This window comes from Gambusia affinis, linkage group LG11 (genome assembly GCF_019740435.1).
Source record: "Gambusia affinis linkage group LG11, SWU_Gaff_1.0, whole genome shotgun sequence".
NCBI lineage: Eukaryota > Metazoa > Chordata > Actinopteri > Cyprinodontiformes > Poeciliidae > Gambusia > Gambusia affinis.
Window position 1 is genome coordinate 18,741,789 of NC_057878.1, and position 23,881 is coordinate 18,765,669.

Here is a 23,881-nt window from a genome sequence, read left to right on the forward strand (position 1 = left end):
GTCCAAATGAATAAATGAGTAGATTGTCGTTATTGATCCTTTATTTGTGAGAAATAAAAAAACATCATTGCAAAAATATTGATTGAAATGGTAAGTATTGGAGTTAATAATCTGATACAAAAATGTTTTGGAGGAATTTGTTGGTTTCTGACACCATTGCATGATTAAACATTCCCCGGGTCAAATTGACCCACGAATATTATTGGTGTACCTCAGAAACTAACATAACAGGAGGGTTAAGATTGCGTTTGACTAAAATGTAATGTTTATTGCTTGTTTAATGATTGGTTACTGTGTTATGATTTTATGGGAAGCACTTTGATCTGCCTTGTTGCTGAAATGTGCTGTACAAGTAAAGTCAAGGTTAAATAAGATGTTCATACGCACAGTGATCTGCTCCATGAGGACAGCGTTGGTGGCCTCGGTTTCGTGCAGCAGGCCGTTCATGTGCTCCATGCTGCGCGTGGCCGTGCTCAGCTTCTCGGTCAGCTCCTCTTTGGTCGGCTCCGCCGTCCAAACAAACGGCTCTGGAGATGCAACAAGCAAATTAAACAGGCTCTGTATAAATACACAGCAGTCAAATATGAAGATTACATAAAATTAATTACTTTATTGTTTATTTACTTATTTTTCTGTGTGGTGGATCACATTTCGTACTAGCTAGGTGGTATGACAATAAAAAAATCCTAGAAAAATATATTTCATGCTTTAAACGGGACAGCTTTGTTACTCTAGTAGTTTGCCTAGTTGGTATACTTTAATCATGCAAATAAAAATTATTTTATGCAAATCAATAAATAAAATAATTTCTGCAAATATTTTCACATGAATTATTTCATGCAAAAATAATTGCATGAGATAATATATCATATTATTTATTAGTAAATAAATTTTATTTATTATTGTATTTATTAAACATGATTTATTTTAATAATTATGTTATTAATTTTATTTATTATCAAATAAAATAATTTTGTAAATTTTATTTTCATGCAAATAAATACAATTATTTTATTTGCATAAACTTTTTCTTTCCACTTAACAAAAAAGGATTATACTACATGAAATCTCATGAATATTAAAAGGAGAAAAATTGCGCTGTAAATAGCTCCTTTGTTGCTGAATTAAATTTATAAACTTGTATCTTTGTAACTCACCCTGTTTGGGGTCTGGGGATGTGAGCAGCTGCTCCAGGGAGGGCGGGGCTGCGAGTTTTGGCGACAATCTCTCGGTCTCCGTGGTTTCCATGCCTTCCCCCTCCTCCCGGGCCATCGACTGCAGGTCGTTCAAACCCATCGATCCCAACCCTGCTTGGTTCTGATCGGCGCTTCTCCGCTGAAGTTCTGATGCCAGAGGCTTACGGCTGGACTGGGCCGACACTGCACCTGAGGTCGGAAGATAAGATAGGCTTAAGGAAGAAAAATAGCACAATAGTTCAGCTACAAAGTGCCAATGGTTGTAGAATAGATCCTAACAAGTTGGGATATTTGCCCTGCGACAGACTGGCGACCTGTCCAGGGTGAACCCCGCCTCTCGCTCAGAACGCAGCTGGAGATAGAAACCAACAACCTTCCCGACCCCACTAGGGACAAGGGTGAACAGAAAATGGATGGATGGATGGATGGAAGTTAGGATATTTTTTTATTTGGTTTTCCAGAACACTTTTAACTCTGGAGCCCCGTGTGGATTTCTGGACCTTCCACATTGGTTCTTAAAAACTGACTAAAAATGATAAACTGGGGAAAAATGATATAGCAACATATGCAGCTTTTAGCATTTTTTTTCATGGAATAATTACATTTAAAATTACTATCATTTTTATTTAGATTTATTTTTTTGCTATAATTAGTTTGAAAACTACGTGCAAATATCAACATCCAATATAAGAAAATGTAGCCATCATCTTTTTGAAAACAGTTTATGTTTTTCTTTTTATTAAAACCTAAAAATAGGAGTCAGTTGGTGCTCTATAGATTCACTATGGTAAGTTTCTTTTCAAAATCTTTGCTATTTTTTTTTCAAAAAGTTAGGTAATATTTGTAGCTCCCAACCCGTTTTATTTAACTGGACTGAGAGCAAAAATGGCTTTTTGGATTGTAAAAGCTGCAGATCACTGTGCCAAACAGTTGAAGCATCACACAGGAAAATGATGAGAAAGACGCACAGTGACTTGAGAAAGTGGGAGGATAAATATGATTCATGAAGCTGGAACTAAACCCCCTCCACCCCCAGCAGGTTAATAGGAATAGTGAAGCAGCTGCTGACCACTAGAGGGCCTCGTTGAGACACTGAAACTGGCGCTCATTTAACCAGGATCATATGAAAACATTTAAAAGAAAGAAAAATATATATATATTCTAATGTACTCTCCTCCTGAAAATATACTTTATTTTAGCTCTAGGTATCTGGCAGACCAAACAAACAGAAGAATTAAACTTAAACACCCTCAAAGGTGACCTACCATGTTTCTTTTAACAGGTTAAGATGGGTTTATGTGCTTTACAAAAGATGTTCATTACATTTCTTTTTTACAGAGATTCAATCAATCAAATTTTATTTTGTATAGCACATTTCAGCATCAAGACGTTTCAAAGTGCTTTACATCATATCAAACACAGAAACACAATGCAACATAGAATCAATAATCAAAACACGACAATGAGTCAAGTTCCATCAGTAAATTTGTAATTGATTACGCTTCAAATACAATCCTAAACAGGTTGGTTTTTCAGAATCATTCATGCATAATTAGATTTTAGTCTGAGATTTTGAGCTGACTTTCATAATGAGCAGTTTTAGGGTCTCTGAACCTTTAAATCAATAGGCTGCTGCTGGCCACACCTCCCCAACTCAGCGTTTAAAATGGCTGCAAACAGATGCGACCGTAAATCTTTGAAAAGCAGAAGTGGAGCCTCTTGCACTACCAACTGAAATGCTCGTCTTTTCCAGTATAAGGCGGTAAAACCAGCTAACCAAACATGATGAAATTCCGTTTTGGTTGCTAGGTAACGGGCTGGGCTTGGCTGGGGTTGCTAGGTAACGGCGCATTGAATTGGCTCATTTTTCAGGCACCAAAAAACATTGACTCACTGGCAAAAAAAGTGCTTGGAGTGTTTTTAGAAGTAGTTAAGACACAACTGGAAGAATAAAAATGTGCAAAAGGTGAATTTTGCATAATAAGTCCATTTTAATAAAGGATAAACATTATTTATTTATATATACTTATTTATTTACTATTTATTTATTTGTTTACTATTTATGAGGTCACAAGAACTCAAGTTTGAAGCAAAATATTATCCAATCAGCAGCGTTCACCTGGTTCATAGACAGAATAAATAAGACTATAAAGGAAAGATATCAGTAGATTTTAATGTGTGGTACATGCGATTTACAGTTTGATTACAGTAAATAATCAAACTGCTTGATTGTACCAGTAAAACAAACACAAGCTAATTCAATCCATGCAATTAAATTCAGAAATATGTGGTGAGATAAGCCAAACGCGCCCTAAAAAACAAGGGTCTTTTATGTGTGAGACACTAATGAGGAGCCTCTCCAGATGCCAAAGGGGCCTGTTTGCCACACTGCGAGGCGGGAACAGAGCCGCGGCGCCTCGCCAACACCTGGCCAAGCTGAAGTGACAGAGAAGCAGCACACGTCCGTACACTCGCATTTCCAAGTCTTTGCTGTGTGTATTTGGTGTTTCACTGCAGTGGGCAGCTGTGTGGGAGGTGATGAATGAGCTCTGCTGATAAACACACCAATATCTTCACCCCTGTGAGCTCTCTGTGTCCCATCACTCGTCTCATGAAGCGGAGGAAAAAGTCTACTCTATAAACCACTTGATGCTCCCAAAGCAGCAAATGTTTTGTCTGATTTAACGTCAGTCAGTGAAAGACAAAACAGGGTTTGTAGAATCTTCCTTCAGTAAAATTAAAAAAAAATTTCAGGTATTTTCAAAGTAAGTTTTCAAACTTTTCCAGCACCACACTTTGGAGATAAAGAAAATAAAAAAAAGAACAGTTTTAATTCACTATTATATGATATTATGTATGACTTATTAATGTCTTGTGAGCAAAGCTAAAATATAACAAATGTTTTGAAATGTCTCACACACTTGACTGGTTTGAGAGATAAAAACTAATTTAACAAAAAAATCCCTGAATTTCAATAACGTTGTTTAACATATAAAATATAGGATGATCAATAAGTTAAAAGGCAATTAGGAATAATAAGTATTCATTACACTGAAACAATCCAAACAAATTGTGTGAAGATAAATTTTCTTCCTGCTCAAATTAAAGGCAAAGAATATGAAGAAAGTAAAACAAGAAATCTTTAAAAAGATGCTCCACAAGTTAAATTTGAATAATTCTCACCAACTAAAACATGAGAAGTTTAATCTGATTTCAGTTCAAACTTTTAGGTTCCTGTAAATGTCTGGTTTCAACTGGAAATGAAGTTTTTTTAAATTTCAACTTTTAATCAAACGTTAGATTGAACTTTGTAACAAAACTATTCAGTTTTAATGTCAAGCATTTTCCAAACCTTGAAAACACATAATTCAAATTCAAGCATTTTCAAGAATTTCAAGCACCTGTATGAACCCTGATTTTTTCTCTCTTTTTTTTGTTTTGTTTAATAGTGTATGTAAATATCTGATTTCATGTGTAAGATGCTCACGTGTTACATTTCGCCTGTTTAAAGTGCTTCAAGCTGAGCTTACTGTTCTGGCTCTGCAGGTTGAAGAGCTGCACCTCGACGCGGCTCAGCTGTCCCTGCAGCGTCTCCACGGTGGCCCGGTGGTCGTCCTGCAGCTTCCTCAGCTGCTCCCTGTAGGTCTGCCGCTGGGCCTCCACCTGGGACGACAGGTCAGCCTGAGCCTGAGTCACCTCTGACCGTAAAGACATGTTCTCTGTCTGCAACGTCAAAACCCTGTAGGACGGGTCAGAGAGAAACAGGATGTTAGGAATCTGGAACATTTGATTAGGCATTTGTAGTTTGCCTTTCCAAGCATTGAATGGATTTTATTGGGATTCTATGTGACAGACAGTGATGGCATAGTTACTTTGAAAAAGTAACTTTAATCGGATTACTGATTACTCTTTGAAAAAGTAACTTAGATTACTGATCACGTGATTTGGAAAGTAACTAAGTTACATTAAAAGTAATTTTTTAGTTACTTTCAGCAGCTGCTAACAACAACACTCCACTGCCTGTAAAAATTACATTGATCTTTGCCAAAACTTTATTGCAAGTTATTTTAGAATGGTAACATCAACCATCATGTAGCTCCACTTATAAGAAGGAAAGATTGTTTAATGGTTTCAACAGTACAACAAAAACTTTAATAATTTGTGCGTGTTTTTGTGTGTTCCAGTTTTGTCTGGAAAACTATAAATAGGATTTTAAGTCCCCTCACCCCCCCTGCATTACGGCCCTGCATGTGTTGTCAGAGCGCAGCTCAGAGCGCTCCCCCTGGAGCTCCACAACTCAGATGGCTGCTGCTCAGATTTGTGACATTTATCTTAGTATTAATAATTATAATGGCATTTAGTTCCACAACTTTTCTAGCAAATTTTGAACTGTTCACACTCAGAAATGTTCCCAGTTTTTTTTCCAAACTTTTGCCAAAAATGTACTACTTTTCTGCTTTTAATTTACAATGGCCATCCTTTTCAAGTTTTGGATCTACAATAAGTATCCATTTAAAAAAAAAAGAAAGAAAAGAAATCGGACTACTTTATTACTTTATTGGCTTGATTTCAGGTTGTTGGGTTTTTGGCCAACCACTTCTTTCGACTCAGCAATTTAGGCCCGTGTACAAAATGTTTGGAGACGCCTGTTTTCCACATGGCTTGAGGAAAACAGAATTTCTTACATCACTGAGGAGTAACAGTTGTCTTTGACAGATTTTTCCACCTGAGCTGTGAATCTCTGCAGCTCCTTAAGAGTTACCGTAGGTCTCTTAGCACTTAGTCTTTTTGATTATTCCTGTCTGTTCAGGTGGATTGGAAAGTCTCTGTAGTTTTGCCGTTGAGCCACAGTCTTTATTTTTCAGGATGTTGAAGAGTGAATTTCATTGTTTAACACTGAAATTATATACCAACATGGTGGATTCTAAAAGTTTTTGGTTGTGAATGTGCACACCACACGTTTCAGATCATCATTTTAAAACTACTGTAACGTAAAGCCCCAATAAAATAGATTTAATATTTTGCTTGCAATGTGAAAGGGCATGCATACTTTTGTGCAGACAGACAGTAGGGAAGAGGGGAAAAATTAGACAATATGTCAACCGTATGAGCACACAAACCTCAGTAGATGTAGAATTAAAAACAAAAACGTTTCACCTCTCTCGCAGCTCAGCCTCTTTGGTGATGTTTTCCTGCAGGATTTTGTTGTGCCTCTCCAGCAGAGTGTCGTGCTCAGCCTGGAGCTGCTGCAGCTCGGCGACGCTGCTCTGGAGGCTCTGTTGGCTCTCAGACAGTCGGCTCCGCAGCTGTTCAACCTGAGAGGACAACTGCTCCCTGCAGACCACGACACACACTCGTTTTACTTAAAATGCATTTCTTCTATTTCACGCATACTCACAGAGCAGAGTAACCAAAAACTGTGCTCAAGTGAGAGAAGCAATACTTGAACATATTTTTACTCATGTAAAAGTAAAAAGTAGCAGTGAACCCCATTGAAAACCTGGTTATTCCACCAAATATTGGTCTTGAACTCTTCCTGAGTTAAAACATTAGTATTGTTGTTTCTAAATGAAAATGAACTTGTTTTCTTTGCATTATTTGAGGTCTGAAAGCACTGCATCTTTTTGAACATTTCTCATTTTCTGCAAATAAATACTAAACTTATGCTTGGAATTTCAGAGACATGTTGTCAGTAATTGATAGAATAAAATAACAATGTTCATTTTAATCAAACATACCAATAGAGAGTAAAATAAAATAACTGATCATTTTAAGTGATCTGTCACATTAGAACAGGGTTAAGCACCTCACAGTTTCATTTTAAAACCATTAAGCTGAAGTTTATCCTCCTTAAGCTTTTACAATATGTTACAGACATTTAACAGAAAGCGGTTTTCTGATGGCATCCTGTCAGCTTTTCCCTCATTTTGCTCTCACCTCTCTAGTTTCCCAGAGTCTCCTTCAGACTGGGCGCTGGTTTTACTCTTCTGCTGTTTGAGCACGTTGTGAACTCGAACCTTGTAGCTCTCAAACTCACTTGTTGTTGCCAAAAGCTCAGCCTGAAATCAACAAAAAGATTCAGTGGATATGTACAAAAAAAAAAAACAACCCACTAAAGCGTTTTATTTTTACAAAGGATGATGGTTACCCAATTTAATTTGTTAAAAGATGAAGCGAGAGCTGTGCATTTTAAATGCTGAATATATATTTAAGAATATACCGAGCGATATGCGTGTGTGTTTTATTATTTATCATTATTACTTTTTTTTGTTATATGCAATGCTAGAACACAATAATCCACCCCAATCTTTGGGGATCAATATGGTAAAATATGCTGCCACCAACTGGAACTGATTGCCACCTGGAAAATTATGGATTTACTCATCAGAACTTCACGTGAAAATCTCCAGGAGTTTTCAAACTATTTCCATTCCTAATAGTTGGACTTACAAACAGGCTGCTATCAGCTGAGCATTTAAACATGATAGATGTCTGACTGAAACACGGTTGACATTGTAGATAGAGGTAATTAAAAATAATTGAGAGATAAATTATGAAAAGAGTCATTACTTTTAGCCTCATTTATCAATCGTTTCTCGTGAGCAGGAGCTCAGTTCATTTGTTAAAACTGGTACACGCTTGCTGAAAAAAGCATTACTTCTCACCTTCTTTTTTCTGAGAACAGAGCTAAAAATGAACTAATTGAAGGATGAGAACCTTTGCAGTGTCTCTGTCCTGCTGCAGGCTGAGGATGCGCTGCTGCAGGGAGCTGCTGGTCCTCTGCTGCTGCTCCAAAGTGGACTTCAGCTGCTCCTGCAGGCGGTGCCGCTCGGCTGCCAGCTCAGACATCTCAATCTGAAGTCAACAACACACGCTTTAGAGTACATGTGCTTGAACAAAATCTTGATTTGCTTTTTACATCTGAATCAAGATGGAAACGAGAAAGTAGGACTGGACAATAAGACTGAAAAACATATCACTGAACAACATATTTGATGCCTCTGATCTTGGTTAATTACTGACTGTATGGTGCTTTCTTTATAACTTTGAAATGTTGTGTTTTTATTATGTAAAGCACTTTGAAATGCCTTGCAGTTGAAATCTGCTTCACAAATACACTTGGCTTGACTTAAATAATGCGAAATGCTGCCAAACATTTTACGTTTTGTCCAGTTTTCACTCCATGCCATTGTTGTTTCTTTTTAAGCAAATAAACAGCAGATTAAGCAACTTTAAACTGCTGCCATGGAATTTACCCAGCAGGCTGTTGCTAGGTAACAAAAAGGTGAAGGAGTTGCTAAGTAACCAAAGAGTGAGTCCGTTAGTTGCTTCCACATACCTTGGTTAGCTACGCTGCAAAAACATAAAATTTTACCAAGTATTTTCTATCTAGTTTCTAGTGCAAATATCGTAAAACACTTGAAATAAGATAAAACAAATGTAGAAATAACTTTTCACCAAGATTTAGGAGCTTGTTTTAAGTCAATAATTCCTTAATATTGATAAAAACTACTTATTCCATTGGCAGATCACTTCGCTTATAACTTGATGTTTTTCCACATAATAAGTGAAATAATCGGAAAATGTAGTAAGTATTTTTTCAAAAATATTTAGGAATTATTGACTTAAAACAAGATTATATTTCTTGCTAAAAAGCTGCTTCATCTTATTTCAAGTCCACTAGAAACTAGACTAAAATACTTGGTAAGATTTTGTGTTTTTTGCAGTGTAACCATGAGATGTTGAGTGGTCAGAGCCTTTTCTTTGCTTACATCCCCCAGAATGCTGTGCAGTTCTGAATCAGAGTTCAGTGAATATTCTATACGTTGAATATTCTATCAGACATATTGTCCATTGATATTGATCACGTGTTTATCTCGATATAAGTTGTTATTGATTTATTGTCCAGCCCTACCAGAAAGGGTTTTTTTGTGTTACCTTGGAGCTTTCTAGCTGCTGCTGGTTAGCTTCCAGCTCTCCTTTCAGAGACGCCTGCTGCATCATGAGGGAGCTTTCCTGCATGCATGAGCACACGCAGATGACACATTAGTAACTCTTCCCAACATCTTCCAAGGCCTTTTCCAGTCATGCTTACACATGGCCGCAACGCTCTATTTACATTCATCAGACATCCGTGTTGCACAGTAACAGGAAATCTTTGGGGATTCGCCAACAGAAAAACACACACAGACCTGTTTCATGGCATCTGCCAAATCTTTCTTGGTTTTCACCAGAAGTTGTTTCATCTTCATGGTTTTCTCCTCCTCCTGGTCCAGCTGAGACTTCAAAGCCTCTGGAGACACACGGAAACATCAGAAGAGAGCAGACATTAACAGCAAGTCAAAACAGAAAACGTGCTAAAATATCAAATAAAGAAATATGTCAAATCTAAACACACTGTAGTTGCATGTAAGCTGAATATTACTACTGAGTATGTTTACTATTTTTAAAGACATTTCTGTGCCCAAGTTAGAATAGCATTAAAAGGTTTATTTACTTCAGAAATCCAATTCAAAAATTTAAACTCCAATGGATTCATTATGCAAATAATAATTTATTTTAGGTGTTTACTTTAGGGTCAGAAGTCCTGGCCGCTGATTTTTTGTGGCCACTACATGTGTTCTTTTAATTTTTTTAACAAATGCCTATTTTGCAAAGATTGCAATTTCTATAAAGCTAACAAACCCATATCAGGGGAGCTGTGTGCATATTTCTGGATTTGTATGAATATAAAAAAAAATACTTAAAATTAAGACGCAATAAATTCTTTGGGGGGAAAAACGTAAAATTAGTGGCAAGGGGACATATTAAAATTACCATGCATCAGTTCATACCCACTGATGTATAGGATTACCTACTGATATACCGTAATTTGAATTAGTAAAATAATTTTCCTTTAGTGGATAGGGCACCTGAACTAACTCCAGCCCAGGGTCCCACATCCTTTTAAATCCGGCCCTGCTCATAGCTAATGAAAACGTCTGAAATAAAAAAAGTCTGAATAATGTACAAAGCTATTATAATACAAATATGTGTGTAGCAGCCACAACCTTAACCCTTTAGGAACAAAAAATAAAATACAAAACACATGAATAGCTTAATTACAAATAAGCATGTGAATCATACCGATTTTCTGCTTGTGGGTCTCCTGGGTCTGATTTAGTCTGTTAATCTGGGATTTCAACTCCTCCACACACTTGTCTTTCTCTGTTAGTTTTCCGTTAAGTTCTTTCACCAGACGTTCGTAGTCGGCCATCTCCATGTCCAGCAGGGAGTTCTGTTGTGCCTCCTAGTGGTAGAGTAAACACACTACATCATGAATGTGAAGAGAGTCAACACTTATCTGGGAAAAGTATGTGGCTAAAAATTAGGGTTTCTTGACAAATATTTATCTTGAGGCTTATGGGGTATACAAAAGATGTTTGTTAGACTTTTTTTGCACAAAATCATCTTCAGATAAGATTTTAGTTTGGTCAGCTCTGCTTATTTTGAGTTCCTATTAGAGTGAGCCATTTTAGGGCCTCTTGTCACTTTAAATCCAAATAATTTGGTGGCCATGCCCCCCAACTCAAAGCTTACCCTTGCACTTGAAAATGGCTGCAAACACATGCCCAATTATATGATAATACATCTTAGAAAAGCAGAAGTGGAGCCTCCTGCACAACCAACAAAACACTAGTCTTTTCCAGCAGCCATTGTACATCGCATGCGGTGGTAAAACCAATTTTGTTTGGGTTGCTAGGTGACTGGCTGGGCTAGGCTGGGGTTGCTAGGTAACGCCGCAGTGGCCATCAAGTTTGGAAGGTTTTTGAATTGGTTCCTTTTCCAGACACCAAAAAACATTAATTAATCGCTAAAACACATCTGAGTGTCATTTTTAAATGCTTTTCTGGGACCCAAATGGAAATATAAAATGTAAATGTTGGATAATAGATCCCCTTTAAGATAATAGATCCCCCCATCAAGAAAGTATGTATGACAGTTGGTTTTTCTGTCATGAAAAAAGCTTTTACATAATTTTATACTTCACATTTTGGGGTAAATACTGTTCTACTCTATAATCAGACAGTAAGAATCTTATTCCGACTGAAACCTAGTCTGACCGTTAATAGATTTTTATGAAAACATCTTTTCTGATGTGTTTACAGACAAAAAAGAGAGGAAGTTCTCTGATTTTGATTAATTGGAAAAAAAATATCCCCACTCAAGGGAAAATTGGCATATCAATAAAATGATTATTTTAAATCTTCAACAAGTGTAACGTTCAGCAACTAGACTAACATGCATTCACTGTTCGAAAAAACAAATAAAATTATTCCAGACATTTTGATATTATAAGGACTCTTCAAAATAAATGTGTCTACTCTTTAGAAGACAACATCCTTTTCCCTTTAAAAAAAAATCTGTATCACCATTAGAAATCCAGTTTCTTTGACTGAATTTACAAAGTGGGCAAAGTCAGACCTCCAGGCAGCTCTCAAGTATACTATGTAGGCCTCCACTAATGGAAAAGTAACAGCAGGTCGTTCTGCCGTGGGCTAAAGCTGCTCCGTTTCTCTGTGACGTGCCGCTGTGGCTTCAGGCCGGCCATCACCGGCTCGAGTCGACCCGAAGAGACAAACTGGGTCTGAGAAACACTGGTGTGTTTGGGTACCTTGCGTAGCAGCTCCAGCTCCTGGGCGGTCTGCTGGGACTGCTGCTGCTGCCTGTGGAGCTGCGCTGTCAGCTCCTCCACCTCCTTCGTGGCGGATGACAGGTCCTGGAGGGGCGAGCAAACACTTTGAGGCTGTCAGTAAACTATAACATTGCTCTATCAGATTTAATGATCTCAAGTAATTGATTTACAAGATTACTTTGCAGACATTTCAAATTCTTCCAAAAAAAAGATTTTCTGGTTAAATTAAAGGCGCAGTATTATTTAAAATCAACTTTGTGAGCTTTACATCATGTTATAATGTTATTTCCTCCTCAAAAATAAACTTGGAGTGTTACTTTGATTCTTTCATGAAAGCTTGACAAATCCTTTAGTCTCCATGGCAACAATTCAGCTGTCCAAAACACTTGGATGAAACTAGCAATTCCTCCTTAGAGCTGCAATTTCCAAGCTTCGGCCACACAGAGCAGCGCTTCCCTACGAATCCACTACTCAGCTCCTTCAGACTAGCCAGCAGTAATTAGCAAACACTTGGTGGAACTGCTGAGGTCATTAAACAACCTACTTCTCAGTGCTGCGCTGGTACAGCGTTACAAAACATTACTAAAGGGTTAATAGAGGAGAGATGTCGTGATGACTTCCTGAAGGCAGCGTTTCAGAAAGAACAGGAGCTTTTAAAGAGACAGAGTCCCAATTTACAATATGAAGTCAAATTTATTTTAAGGCACATTTGACATATATCACTTAAAACAACATAGTGACTTGATTGCACTGTAAAATGACACAATGTGAATGGATGATTCATAACACTGCCCCTTTAGTCTTCTATGTGTGTTTATGTCCACCTTAAGCTTCTGGTCCTTCATGGCTCTCTCGGCCAGCAGGTCTCTGTCCAGGCTGGCCAGCTGTTTCTGCAGCTCCTGGTTTCTGGCCTCCAGCTGCTTCAACGCGCTCCTCATGGTCTCCAAACCGGCCTGCAGATCCTCCTTCTCACTGCTCAGCGTCTCCTTCTGCACAAAGGGCCATACTCTTTACTGAAATAGTCGGCCATCAGAGTTGGTAAACAATGTTTTATCATGACAACATTTACAGCTTTTTAAGTTTTTTTTTTAATTGTTTTTACATTATAAATATACTAATGTGTTTGATTTATTTATTTTATTGATTTATTAAATACAGATCTTGCAAGAAACAGAACCTTAACGGGTTGGATAGACTGAGGACAGATGAATAAAAGAAAGATGGGCAGATGGATGGAAGAGGTGACTAACAGATGGATGAAAGGATGGGTGGGTGGATGGATGAACGGACAGATGGATAACAGAGAGATGGATGGACGGAAGAGATGTCGGATGGATGAGTGAAAGAGGTGATGGATAGATGGATAAAAGGATGGATGCATGGATGGACGAGATGATGGACAGATGGATGGATGGACAGACAGAGGGATGTAGATTATGCGACAAAATGGATTTTCATCTTTTTATACTTTTTTTGTTTTATTTATATAAAACCATCATAAATGGACGTCCTTCTATTTTACAAATTCAGATTTAAATCATGAACACATTCCTGATTGGACAGCCTGGAAATACAATAAAGTCTTAAATTTGACCTTTTCCAGGTCTGGATAAGAACAGAAAAGAAAGAAACCTGACAGTTTTGATTTTCGTTTCCTTGAGCAATATCCAAGATAATTTAGTTTAGTTTTGTATTTTTGAGCGACCAGAATAAACTTTAAAACAGAAACACAAACAGACTAAAAGCAGGAGCTGAACTTCTTTCACTGTTGAGGTGTGCTTGCAGTCAGAAGAACCGACCCTGCTCAAACACACGTGGCGTTTCTGAAGAACCACCCGGGCGAATCTGACATGAGCGGCTCTGTGGGGTTTCCTCCAGACACAACGCTCAACAAGCGGCGGCTGCAGCCGTCTCCAGGCAGCTGTCAGCCAAACACCGAACCGATGATGGGTAAACTCAGACGTCGGGAACAACGCAGGGATCCCTAACTAACTTCGGCACACACTCCCACTGAGAACCTCCAGCTCATCTGAGACTAAACCGAGTCTCAGGAAACGCAGCAGATGGAGGCTATACCTCGCTCCATTTACCTGCCAGACAGTTATGAGCTTAGAGGGGGAAGGAAAGGAGTTATATATACAATTTCTCCCTTGCACAGCCAGACACATCTGATGGTCTATTTGTGGGATGTATTTGGGAGATGTGTAGCTGGCTAAAATGACTCTGTAAATCATGTGGAGTTATGCTCGCTGGACAAAGTCTCAGAGTTAAGATTTACTGGAGGCTGAGAGCATTTTGTTTGTTGTGTGTGTGTGATTGAGTGTGTATCCCAGTTACCTGTGTGACAGCACTGCTGAGTCGCTTGGTCAGCTCAGCAATCTGTCTTTCGGCCGCCTCCACCTTCTCCCTCTCCTTATCCAGTTCTTCTGTTTGCCTGTCGTAATCTATCTGCAGGTTCTAAACACACACACACACACCTCCTCAATATTCATTACTGGAGGTCGGTTGAACAACTCAGTGAAGGAAAACACACATATCAGCTGCATTTACATTTGGCGATGGGACAAAACTCTCATTAGACACAACAGAGTGCTTCCCTCTGTAATAGAGACACAGCTGCAGGGCATTTATGGAAACCGCTGGGAGCGACATTACGCTACGCCAATTAGCTAAAAACCGTCTTAGGAAAAAAAAAGAGATGATTAATCTAATTTTCAAGTTTTATTTTAAACATTGTGATCAAATGGAAGAAGGTTTGTAAAGCGTGGCGTGAGTCTGCAAAACAAAATGTCTTTTCACTGCAATTAAATTTTTTCCACATCCAAAGATTTAAAATTTTATCCATTATTTTTTACTAAACACCTCAAGTTCAGTGAGACGGGGTGGAGTGTAATGAACATACAATAATTTTCATACCTTGTCACAGATTAGGGCTGAAACAATGGATTAATTATCCATCAATTATTGAAATACTCGCTAACTAATTTAGTAAAGAACTAATCGTTAACTAGAGTATACAGACCAAAAAAAGGCCATTTGCTGAAAGAACACATTTAACTGTACAAAAGGATGGAAAGGCAGAATCCCATAAACCGCTGGTGTTTGTGGTTGTAACATGACAAAATGTTTAAACCTTCAAAGGTTAGGAATAACTTTGGAAACTTTTCTTTAGTTCATTACATTATCAAGTAAAACACTATTTACTAAAGAGGTAGAGGGATTATCGAACAGTTTCCCCTTCCTTGAATTATTACAGACTTTTAACAGCACTACTGATACATTAATTTAAATTTCATTAATGTACTAATTTATCCAAATCCTTGTAAACTATGATTATAATAATATTTAGTGCATCCTACCTTGTATCCTTCAGCTCCATGAATGATATCTTTCATTGAAGTCTTGATCTTTTCCCGCTCCGCTTTTAGTGACGCAACTTCCTCCTTCAGGGTTACAACCTGGAAAGAAGTCCAATAAATTATACTTTTAGCAATGAACAATTATTTATATAACAACTAATGATTTAATTCATCTACAGTTTAAAGGGTTTTGTTTTTTATCCAGAGCCACATGTAGCAGGAGCAGGGCCCTGGGCTTCAGACAGTTTGGTGCCCAACTCTCACAAATTCCTTTTGCTCATAAAAATTAAATAAACAGTAACAATTTCAATTTGGGACCAAAATGAAATATTCAACTAAAGAAAATTCTACTAACTCAACAATAATCAAGACATAATATTTTAGTAATAATTAGACAAATAGAGTCACATTTTTTAATTACTGAAAAAGAGTGTCAATTATTGTACATCGAAAACTGAAAAAAAATAAATAAAAGATTTTGCTTGTTTGCCTTGTTAAAATTAAAGCACCCTGTTTGGAAAATTAACAAAAAAACAATCCCAAAAAAATTTCTAATGCCAAAAACATGAAAGTGGAGTCTCAGGAAGAGCAGGAACTTCTTAAAGAGACAGAGACCCAATCAAATTGTTAAATTACAATTATATTGGAGCCCTTGGACTCACAGATGTGATAAAAGTATTCTGACTACCTCCTTCTTGCTGTTGTCCAGTTCTTTCTTGGCTTTCACTGCTACTGCCTTGATTTTGTTCATCTTCTCGTCTTTTTCTTTGATTTTATCCTCTAGCAGAGCTGAGGGAAGAAGAAGAAAAGGTTTTAGTTATTTTTTTTGAAGACTGCTTATTCAGTGAAATAAAACTGATGAGATCCATGAGCACACCTAATTTCTTGGTTGTCTCACTGGCTTCACTTTCCTCAGAGGAAGCAGATTGGACATTAGATTCCTGTGAACAAAAAAAAAAAAGATAAAAATATTAGAGGGTAAAAATTGCACCAATAAAATGCATTTCCTTTAAACACAACTTTATCTTCTTTGAGGTGGGGAATCCTAAACCAGGAGTTTAGAAACTTTTTGATGCCACGGTCTCACAAACAGCATGGAAATGCTACAAAATGTGCAACTTTTAGATGTTTTTTCCTCATTTTTACTCACTATAACAATTATTACATTTGTTTTTAACATAAATGCTGCCTCATATCTTTGGATTTTAGTTGGTCATGAGTTCTGCGGTGGAACATGTAATTATTAGGTAATATATTATGACACAAACATCAGATTAGTAAAGTAATAACAAATTACCAGATACAATTATTTTGATTATAGGTAATATTTTACTTCATCTTCACAGTTCTTGTGTTTTTTTTAATGGAGAATTTCTTCCACAGCAGGGTGGCTGGACGTTTCCTTCTGTCTTTTTCTTGACAGAAGTTTTTTGATTTTGTGCTCGTTTCTCTAGCTTGAGGAGCAAAGCAGTTTTATAAGTTTGACTAGAAGCCAATTAGAAAGATGAGCATCACAAATGACATTTCAACTGGTCTCATTTTATTGCTTCAAGGTATTTATAAAAGATTTAGCAGAAAAAAAGTCACAACTTAAACTGATTTTAGGAGAGTGTTTTTTACTAAATTGTTTTGATGTTGTACTGGTTTTTTGTTGTAAATAATTGTTTAAATGTATTGTTGTCAAGACACTATACTGAGTTTCATCCAGGTTAAATGAAAGGCTAAAGATAAAGAAGTTATTTTAACTTAGATTTCCTAATAAGGGTTGAAAAACAGATTATGTTTGATTTAAAAAAATATTGGATTGAATTTTGTTTTGTTTTGTTTCTTTTTCCTCCAACTTTAAGCATCCTTTGTCGGTTCCCCAGAGGGCCGCGCCCCTCATTTTGAGAAACAGCCCTAAAACGTTTGACCCACCTGCAGAGCTGTTATTTCGTTCCTCAGCTGTGAAACCAGAGCGTCCTTCTCTCCAAGCTTCGTTTCCCACTCCTCCTTCTCTTCTTGAGCCAGGGAAGCTTGGGCCCGGAGTTTCTGGTTCTCGTCGCTAATCTTCTCATTAACTGACTTCATGTCTTGGAGATCTCTCTGCAGCCCCTCTACATCCTTCACTACGTCCATGAGGTTTGATCTCAACATGTCTCGCTCCTTTTCCAGGTCTGTGATGTGCGCCTGGAAGTCTGTCTGCATCTCTTCCTGTCTTTTCTCTGCCTCCATTTCTTCAAGACTTCTCTTTAAGAGGTTTTTCTCGTTTTCGAGCTCTTCGACTCGCGTCCGGAGATCTTCCAGCTCCTCCTTTGACTTTTTGAGGACTTCAGATTGATTTTCTTCCAGCAGCCTCATGGAAGCACCAGATTTCTCCGCCTCCTTTGTTAGCGACTTCACCTTCTCCTCTACTTGTTGCTTTTCAGATTCCCTCTGCGCCATGTGAGCCTCCAGGTCAGCCATCTTGGATGCCATTAGCTTCCCCTCTTCCTGAAGCTTGGACAGCTCCAGCAAAGCCTGCTCCTGTTTCTGATGGAGATCGTCCCTCTCTGTGGAAAGCTCTTTGATTCTCAGCTCCAAACCAGAAATCGTCTCCTCATAAATCAGCGTCTTCTCCTTCAGATTTTCTTCCGTCTTTTCCTTTTCCTCCTTCAGACGCTTCAGCTCGTCGTCTGTTTGCATCCTCAAGCTTTCCACCTGCTTGTTGTTGTCATCTCTGAGTAAAAGTGTTTCCCTTTCTTTCTCTTGCAACAACGACTCAATTTCTTTCGTTTTGGCGTCATTCGAACTTTGCACTTCGTCTTCTTTGAGCTTCAGCAGGTGTTGCGCTTTGTCCCGCTCTTCAGTCAAAATGGCGGCAATTTCTTTCAGATCTTGAATCATGTTCTCCTTCATCTTCAGCTGTGAGAAGATCTCCTCGTTCTGCATAGTCAGCTCTTTCACAGCCTGTTTTAAAGAGGTTTCTTCTTCTTCTGCGGAAGTGTAAGGTTTCTGGCTTTGAGCTGAATCATTTTTCTGAAGGTCTTGGATATTCTTCATCAGAGAGTTTTTCTCCTCTGTGATTTCAGTCATCCTCACCCGCAGCTCGTCCCTCTGTTGGGTGAGCTGCTTGATCTTTTCCTGAAGGTCTTGCACTGTTTCTGCACCCTTTTCCTTCATGGCGTTGTACTGCTGGACAAAATCTTTGGTCTTCTCCCCCAGCTCTGTCTCCACACTTTGAAGTATGTCTCTCATCTGCTGGCACTCGGCCATGGCGTCGTTGCGTTCTCTGGTTAAGGCCTCACATCGAGCTGTCAGCTCCTCATTCAGATTCAGGTCACTGCTTGAAATCTCAATGGGAGTTTTAACTTCTTGTTGCTCAGGTTGAAGCTTCAGCTCGGTTTCAGTGGTCGGACTGTCTTTATTCATCTGCAGCTCATTGATTTTGAACTCAAGCTCTTCTTTTTCCACCTGGAAATCCTCCTTGACCCTCTCCAGCTCTGCTTCAAGCTCCGCCTTCACGTTGCTGAGCAGCGTGAGCTCGTCCTGCAGCATGGTGTTCTGGGACTGAACGTCGTCCAGTGCCGTCCTCAGTCTGCCGAGCTCGCCCTCCTCGCCGCCGCTCTGAGGTTCGGCTTGTTTGCACCGGGACAGCTCCAGCATTTTGGCGATCCCGGCACCACGGCTGGGGTCCTCGTCTTCCTCTTGAACATCCTGCAGGTAGCTGTCTGCAAAAAACAGAACAACGTTCCCTCAAGATGCTGCTAAAGTTAGAAATAAGTCGTTATAATACAGTGAATCGTACCCAGACCTGTCACAATAACAGAGTTTGGTGGATGATAAACCGTCACAGAAATCATATTGTGGTTATTTTGACACCAATTTCACCTAATATTATGATAATTGCATCATAATGCAAATCTGTCCTCTGATAGGTGAATAAACGCTCATTTTATACAAACCACTCCAAGCTGGAACAGAAAGACATTTTAGAACACAACAACCGAAACCAATAATAAATAAAATAGAATTAAATAATAAATAAATTAATTAAATGGATTACGATATCTCTTTAAACAAAACTGCCATTAAAAATATATTAATCATAAGAACATTGTGTTTTTAATTAATAACTTATTGTGACAGGTTTGATCAAACCACAAACTGCAATGTATTTTGGGGAAGATTTTAAATACTAAATTGCACAAAATTATAGTGGGAAAATTAAAGATATGTTTTTGGTTTTTTTATGACAACAAAAACCTGTGGAGTGTTTTTGTGGTAGAATTTGTTAGCATGCTGCTTGTTCAATTTTCACCAGAGTGTTTTATATAAAGACTTGTTCAGTTCAGTTTCATGAGCATGAAGCTGACTGCAGCTTCTGTCAATAATGTTTTTCTTGCCTGGCCTGTTCGTTTGTTGGCCACGTTTGCATGTTGCAGCTCTGGCATTTTTTTAACCTACAACTAATTTACATTTCTCCATTACCTGTTTGCTGTGCTCATTGGTCTGCAAGGTCTTTTATAAAATCACCAATATTCTCTAATAAACTGCTAATAAATAGCTGTATGTATGATGAGATTACATTTCATACAACTTTTTTGTTGACCAATTAAAAGTATTAGTTGCATTTACTTTTACTAAAAGTATCAGAGGGGATGAATACACTTTTTAGACATTTAGTTGTAAAATATTTACGCGTTTGAAGACCTTACTACTGTCCTTTCGTTTGCTTTTGTTTTAAATTGATTTTATTTTCATATAACTTTGTTTATTCTTTTATTATGCTGAATAAAGTAAAACTACTACTAGTAAATATTGAAAAAAATTATGTATAAATTCTCTTTCATTTCACAATTATGCACCACTTTGTGTTGATCTGTCAAACCACTCTAAAAACAAAATCTTACCAAGTATTTTTGTCTAGTTCTACTTCAAAAACCTTAGTACTCTTGAGGTCAAAACTGATTTGAAAGTAACTTTTCAGCAAAATGTAGGAGCTTGTTTTAAGTACATAATTATTTAGTACTGATGAAAAAGTCTTAGTTCTAAGTGAAATAATCTGACAGTAGAACAAGACATTTTACAATATTTTAAGTTAAATGTCTTGTTCCACTGGAAGATTTTGTTACTTGTTACTAGAACTTTTTTAATCAATATTAAGGAATTATTTACCTAAAGCAAGCTTCTATGTCGAGCTGGAAAGTTACTTGTAAGTGAGTTTTGTCTTTTTGTCTTATTTCAAGTGTACTAAAATATTTGCCCTAGAAACTGGATGATTGTGATGAAATCCACACAAAATATATTGAAATCTTTGACTGTATTGTAAAATAATATTTAATTCATTGCTTAATTGAAATGTAAAGTCAATTTTCAAGGCTTTTTTGATGCACATTTCTCCTCAGATAATCAAACCAAACCCAGAAAGCAGTAACTTCCTTCCTTCTGTTGTACCTTTTGACGCCAGCTGCTCAGTCAGCTCCTCTGTGAGCAACATGAGGCGATCCCTCTCGATCTCCCAGTCCTCCTCCAGAGCTTTCATTTCCTCCTCATGCTGGACGGTTTTCTGAACCAGCTCCTCCTTCAGGTTCTCCACCTCCTGCTGGGCCTTCGTCAGCTCCTTTTGGTACTTCTCCTCCAGCTGAGCTGCCTCTTCTGAATTTCTGTCTTGGATTGCCTTCATTTCAGCTCGAAGGCTTTCCAGTTGCGCTTCCAAAGAGTGTCTGACTTCTTCTATGCTCTCTTGAGCACTGGTGTATTCTGCTCTGCGTTCCTTCTCTCTTTCTCTGTCTCGTTCCTCTTGTTCCTGGAGTAATTTCTGGAAATGAGTCACTTTTTCCAGGTGTTTGTTTCTGGATTCCTCAATGCTGGACTCCAAGGTTTCAATCTTCCTTTGGTGGTCTTCAATAACTTGCTCATGTTCATTTTGCAGCAGTGCTAGATCCTCCTGAAAATAATAAAAAATAAATAACAATTTAGCTTCTTTGCAGACATAACATTGCAGAAAATTGTTTTGTTTGTGGTATTTTACCTTGGCTTGCTGCTTGGTTCTCTCTAGCTCTTTACGTGAGAGTGCAAGACTTTGCTGAGTTTCAGCTTTCTCCAGTAGCAGAACATCCATCCTTTCAGTCAGCTCCTAAAACAGCAAACAGAATAGAATTATAAAATGTTCACATATTCACTTTTACAACAGACCTGGAGACAAACAAACCTGTATCAACAAGGCATCCTCTGGACTTTTGTCAGTACTTTTGGATTGTTGTTTAAGGGATTCAACTTCTTTTTCCAAATCTGGGAAAACAAATAAAGTAATGTCACAAATTCACAGACAGAGAAGAATCACCAGTCGTGACTTTACTATCTACCTGCGCATTTGGTCTTCATCTTTTGCATGACGGCGATCTGTTTTTTGGCATATTTGATGAGATCATCTTTGGACAAAGTATCCAGCTGTGCAGACGGTGGGAAGAAAAGAAAGCAGAAAGCTAATCTTATGAAACAATAATTCTCAACCTGGGTATGGTGGTTAGTCTTTGCACAATGGATTAAAGCCAAATAACAAACTTTAGGGCTGTTTTAACATCATCTTTCCACATGTGAGCTTCTAATAAAATCTTCCAACACTGACGCTGCATATCATCACCCGTAAATCAATTTGCACTTTTAAAGAAATGTGAAATTTAGCTTCTGATCCTCATTAATTGTACAATAAACTCTTTTTAGGGTTACACTGGAAATCAGAAAAAGCACAAACTCTACGTAGCTGCTGCAAACTAACACTGATGGGCTGGCCAAATCATCAGCAAATTAAATTATTAAAAATGTGGTGATCCACAATACAAATACTCTCCCTATCATTTAGCCTAACAGTAAGATTTTCCAATTTTTATTCAAGATTATCACGGCATTCTCTAAAAATTTAAATAAAAATGCATGACAAGATATTATTGTCAAATCAATAATTTCAGATACATTACTGCAGTAGTAATAATAAAGCACATGACATGTATTTGTTATTTTTATTTTCATCAAAAATATAAATTAAAAACCTACATTTTGCAGTTTGTAAGTCCTTATTGCTCAGACTAATAATATCCATCAGAAATGCACTGATTGATGGAATCTGAAATATTTCCCAACAGCTAAATTGTAAATAAAATAAAGCCAAAAATAAAAGTAATTCTGTCATCACATTTCCCCTAATGGTTTTATAAACAATCATATATTTAGACATGACCAATGATTTTCACATGAAAATATGCATCAGAAAGAGAGGTCCGGATTAATAAAAGACACAAATGTAGAAAGTTGTGAGGTACCTTTGACTTGGGAGCCCCGGCTTGGGATGGAGTCCCAGCCTCAGCTGCAGAACCACCGGGATCCTTTTTAGAGGAAAGTAAAAGAAGTAACCCCATTAGATTAAAAAACGTTGGGTTCATCAGGAGAAAAGAAAACGTTTATGTCAACCAACCACTGGCAATAATATTTACTTTTTGCACAAAACTTGCAAATATTTTTCTTCCAAGTAAGCTTTTTATTTAAGATAACTGTATTAACGAAACGGCTCTGAGTTCTGGTATCTGTAACTTCAAGATGCTCCACACCAACTTGTCAGGTTAGCTAAAGCTAACTGCTCGATACTGAATATTTACCTCCATTTCAGGCGGCTCTTTAGCTTCTCCTCTCTCCTGTGTCACAAAGGCAGATAGCAGGTATCTGACAAGGAGAACGTCAATCAATATCTAAGATTACAATCGACTAAGTAGCGATTTAGCACGGAAACATTTGGTCTGTTTTGGTTCCAGGGTAGCAGGCTAAAGCTAAGACCCGCTTCCGCAATCGTCAACCGGGTGACGTCGGAATAATATACGTCACGTGTTCAAACGGAGTTGGTCAACAAAAAATTAAAATATATGAAAAATCTCGCCGTAAAATTTTGAAATAATTTATTTGTTGCATAAAAAAGTATTTGATACATAAGAAAAATTTAAATATTTTAAAATAGAAACCTTTGGTACAATAAATACAGGTAAAGAAGATTTTATCTCACACAGTTGAGGTGTACCGACAATGACCGCCTCACTTTTTTGTAAGTGGAAAAACTTTAAAAATTGACGGTGCATCTAATAATTATTTAACCCACCGCATAGTATATATTTCTGTCGATGGACTGGCCCAATTACTCCACCCTCCCTCCAAGATTCTGCAAGGATAAGTACGTAAAGACAATGGCTGTCCAGATGGACATATTGTATTTACATTAATTTTATAGCTGTAACAAAGCTGCAACAAAAAAATCCAGTTGAAATGCTGTAGAATGACCTTAAATGTGCCACTTATGTTCATAAGACCTCCGATATGACTGAATTAAAACAATTCTGCAAAGAAGAGTGGACCAAAAATCCTCTACATAAAGCAATTATAATTAATAGCTAATTTTGACAACGATTTTGTTACAAAGGGTGGCACAACCAGTGGTGTGGATTTAGGATCAATCACTTTTTTACATAAGAAAAAAGTTTTCTTACAAAGCAAGGAAGCTGTTTTGGAAAGCTTCCTTGCTTTTAATAAATACATTTTAATTTTCTGCTCCAAAATATGTTAAATCCATTCAAATCTATTTTCTGTATGAAAGTTAGGGGTTGCAATGTGAAAAAATGAAAGTATGAGGGATTTTGTGTAAGTTAAAA

General features: G+C 37.6%; 1 protein-coding gene across 1 annotated transcript in view; it reads right to left on the minus strand.

Moving 5' to 3' along the window:
• Positions 1–23,031, minus strand: part of LOC122839322 (GRIP and coiled-coil domain-containing protein 2) — a 28,931-nt gene extending 5,900 nt beyond the window's left edge. The window contains exons 1-22 of the mRNA XM_044130779.1: positions 22,844–23,031; positions 22,511–22,573; positions 21,557–21,641; positions 21,403–21,482; positions 21,223–21,327; positions 20,646–21,138; positions 17,148–18,919; positions 16,108–16,171; positions 15,919–16,019; positions 15,231–15,329; positions 14,209–14,328; positions 12,696–12,860; positions 11,851–11,955; positions 10,323–10,485; positions 9,389–9,489; positions 9,135–9,212; positions 7,914–8,051; positions 7,134–7,255; positions 6,354–6,530; positions 4,727–4,935; positions 1,158–1,385; positions 388–527 (exon numbers count right to left, since the gene is read on the minus strand). Of these exons, the coding sequence (XP_043986714.1) occupies positions 388–527; positions 1,158–1,385; positions 4,727–4,935; positions 6,354–6,530; positions 7,134–7,255; positions 7,914–8,051; positions 9,135–9,212; positions 9,389–9,489; positions 10,323–10,485; positions 11,851–11,955; positions 12,696–12,860; positions 14,209–14,328; positions 15,231–15,329; positions 15,919–16,019; positions 16,108–16,171; positions 17,148–18,919; positions 20,646–21,138; positions 21,223–21,327; positions 21,403–21,482; positions 21,557–21,641; positions 22,511–22,573; positions 22,844–22,849 (4,614 nt within the window). The 5' untranslated portion in view covers positions 22,850–23,031. The remainder of the gene's footprint in view (positions 1–387; positions 528–1,157; positions 1,386–4,726; positions 4,936–6,353; positions 6,531–7,133; positions 7,256–7,913; positions 8,052–9,134; positions 9,213–9,388; positions 9,490–10,322; positions 10,486–11,850; positions 11,956–12,695; positions 12,861–14,208; positions 14,329–15,230; positions 15,330–15,918; positions 16,020–16,107; positions 16,172–17,147; positions 18,920–20,645; positions 21,139–21,222; positions 21,328–21,402; positions 21,483–21,556; positions 21,642–22,510; positions 22,574–22,843) is intronic.
• Positions 23,032–23,881: the final 850 nt, after the last annotated feature.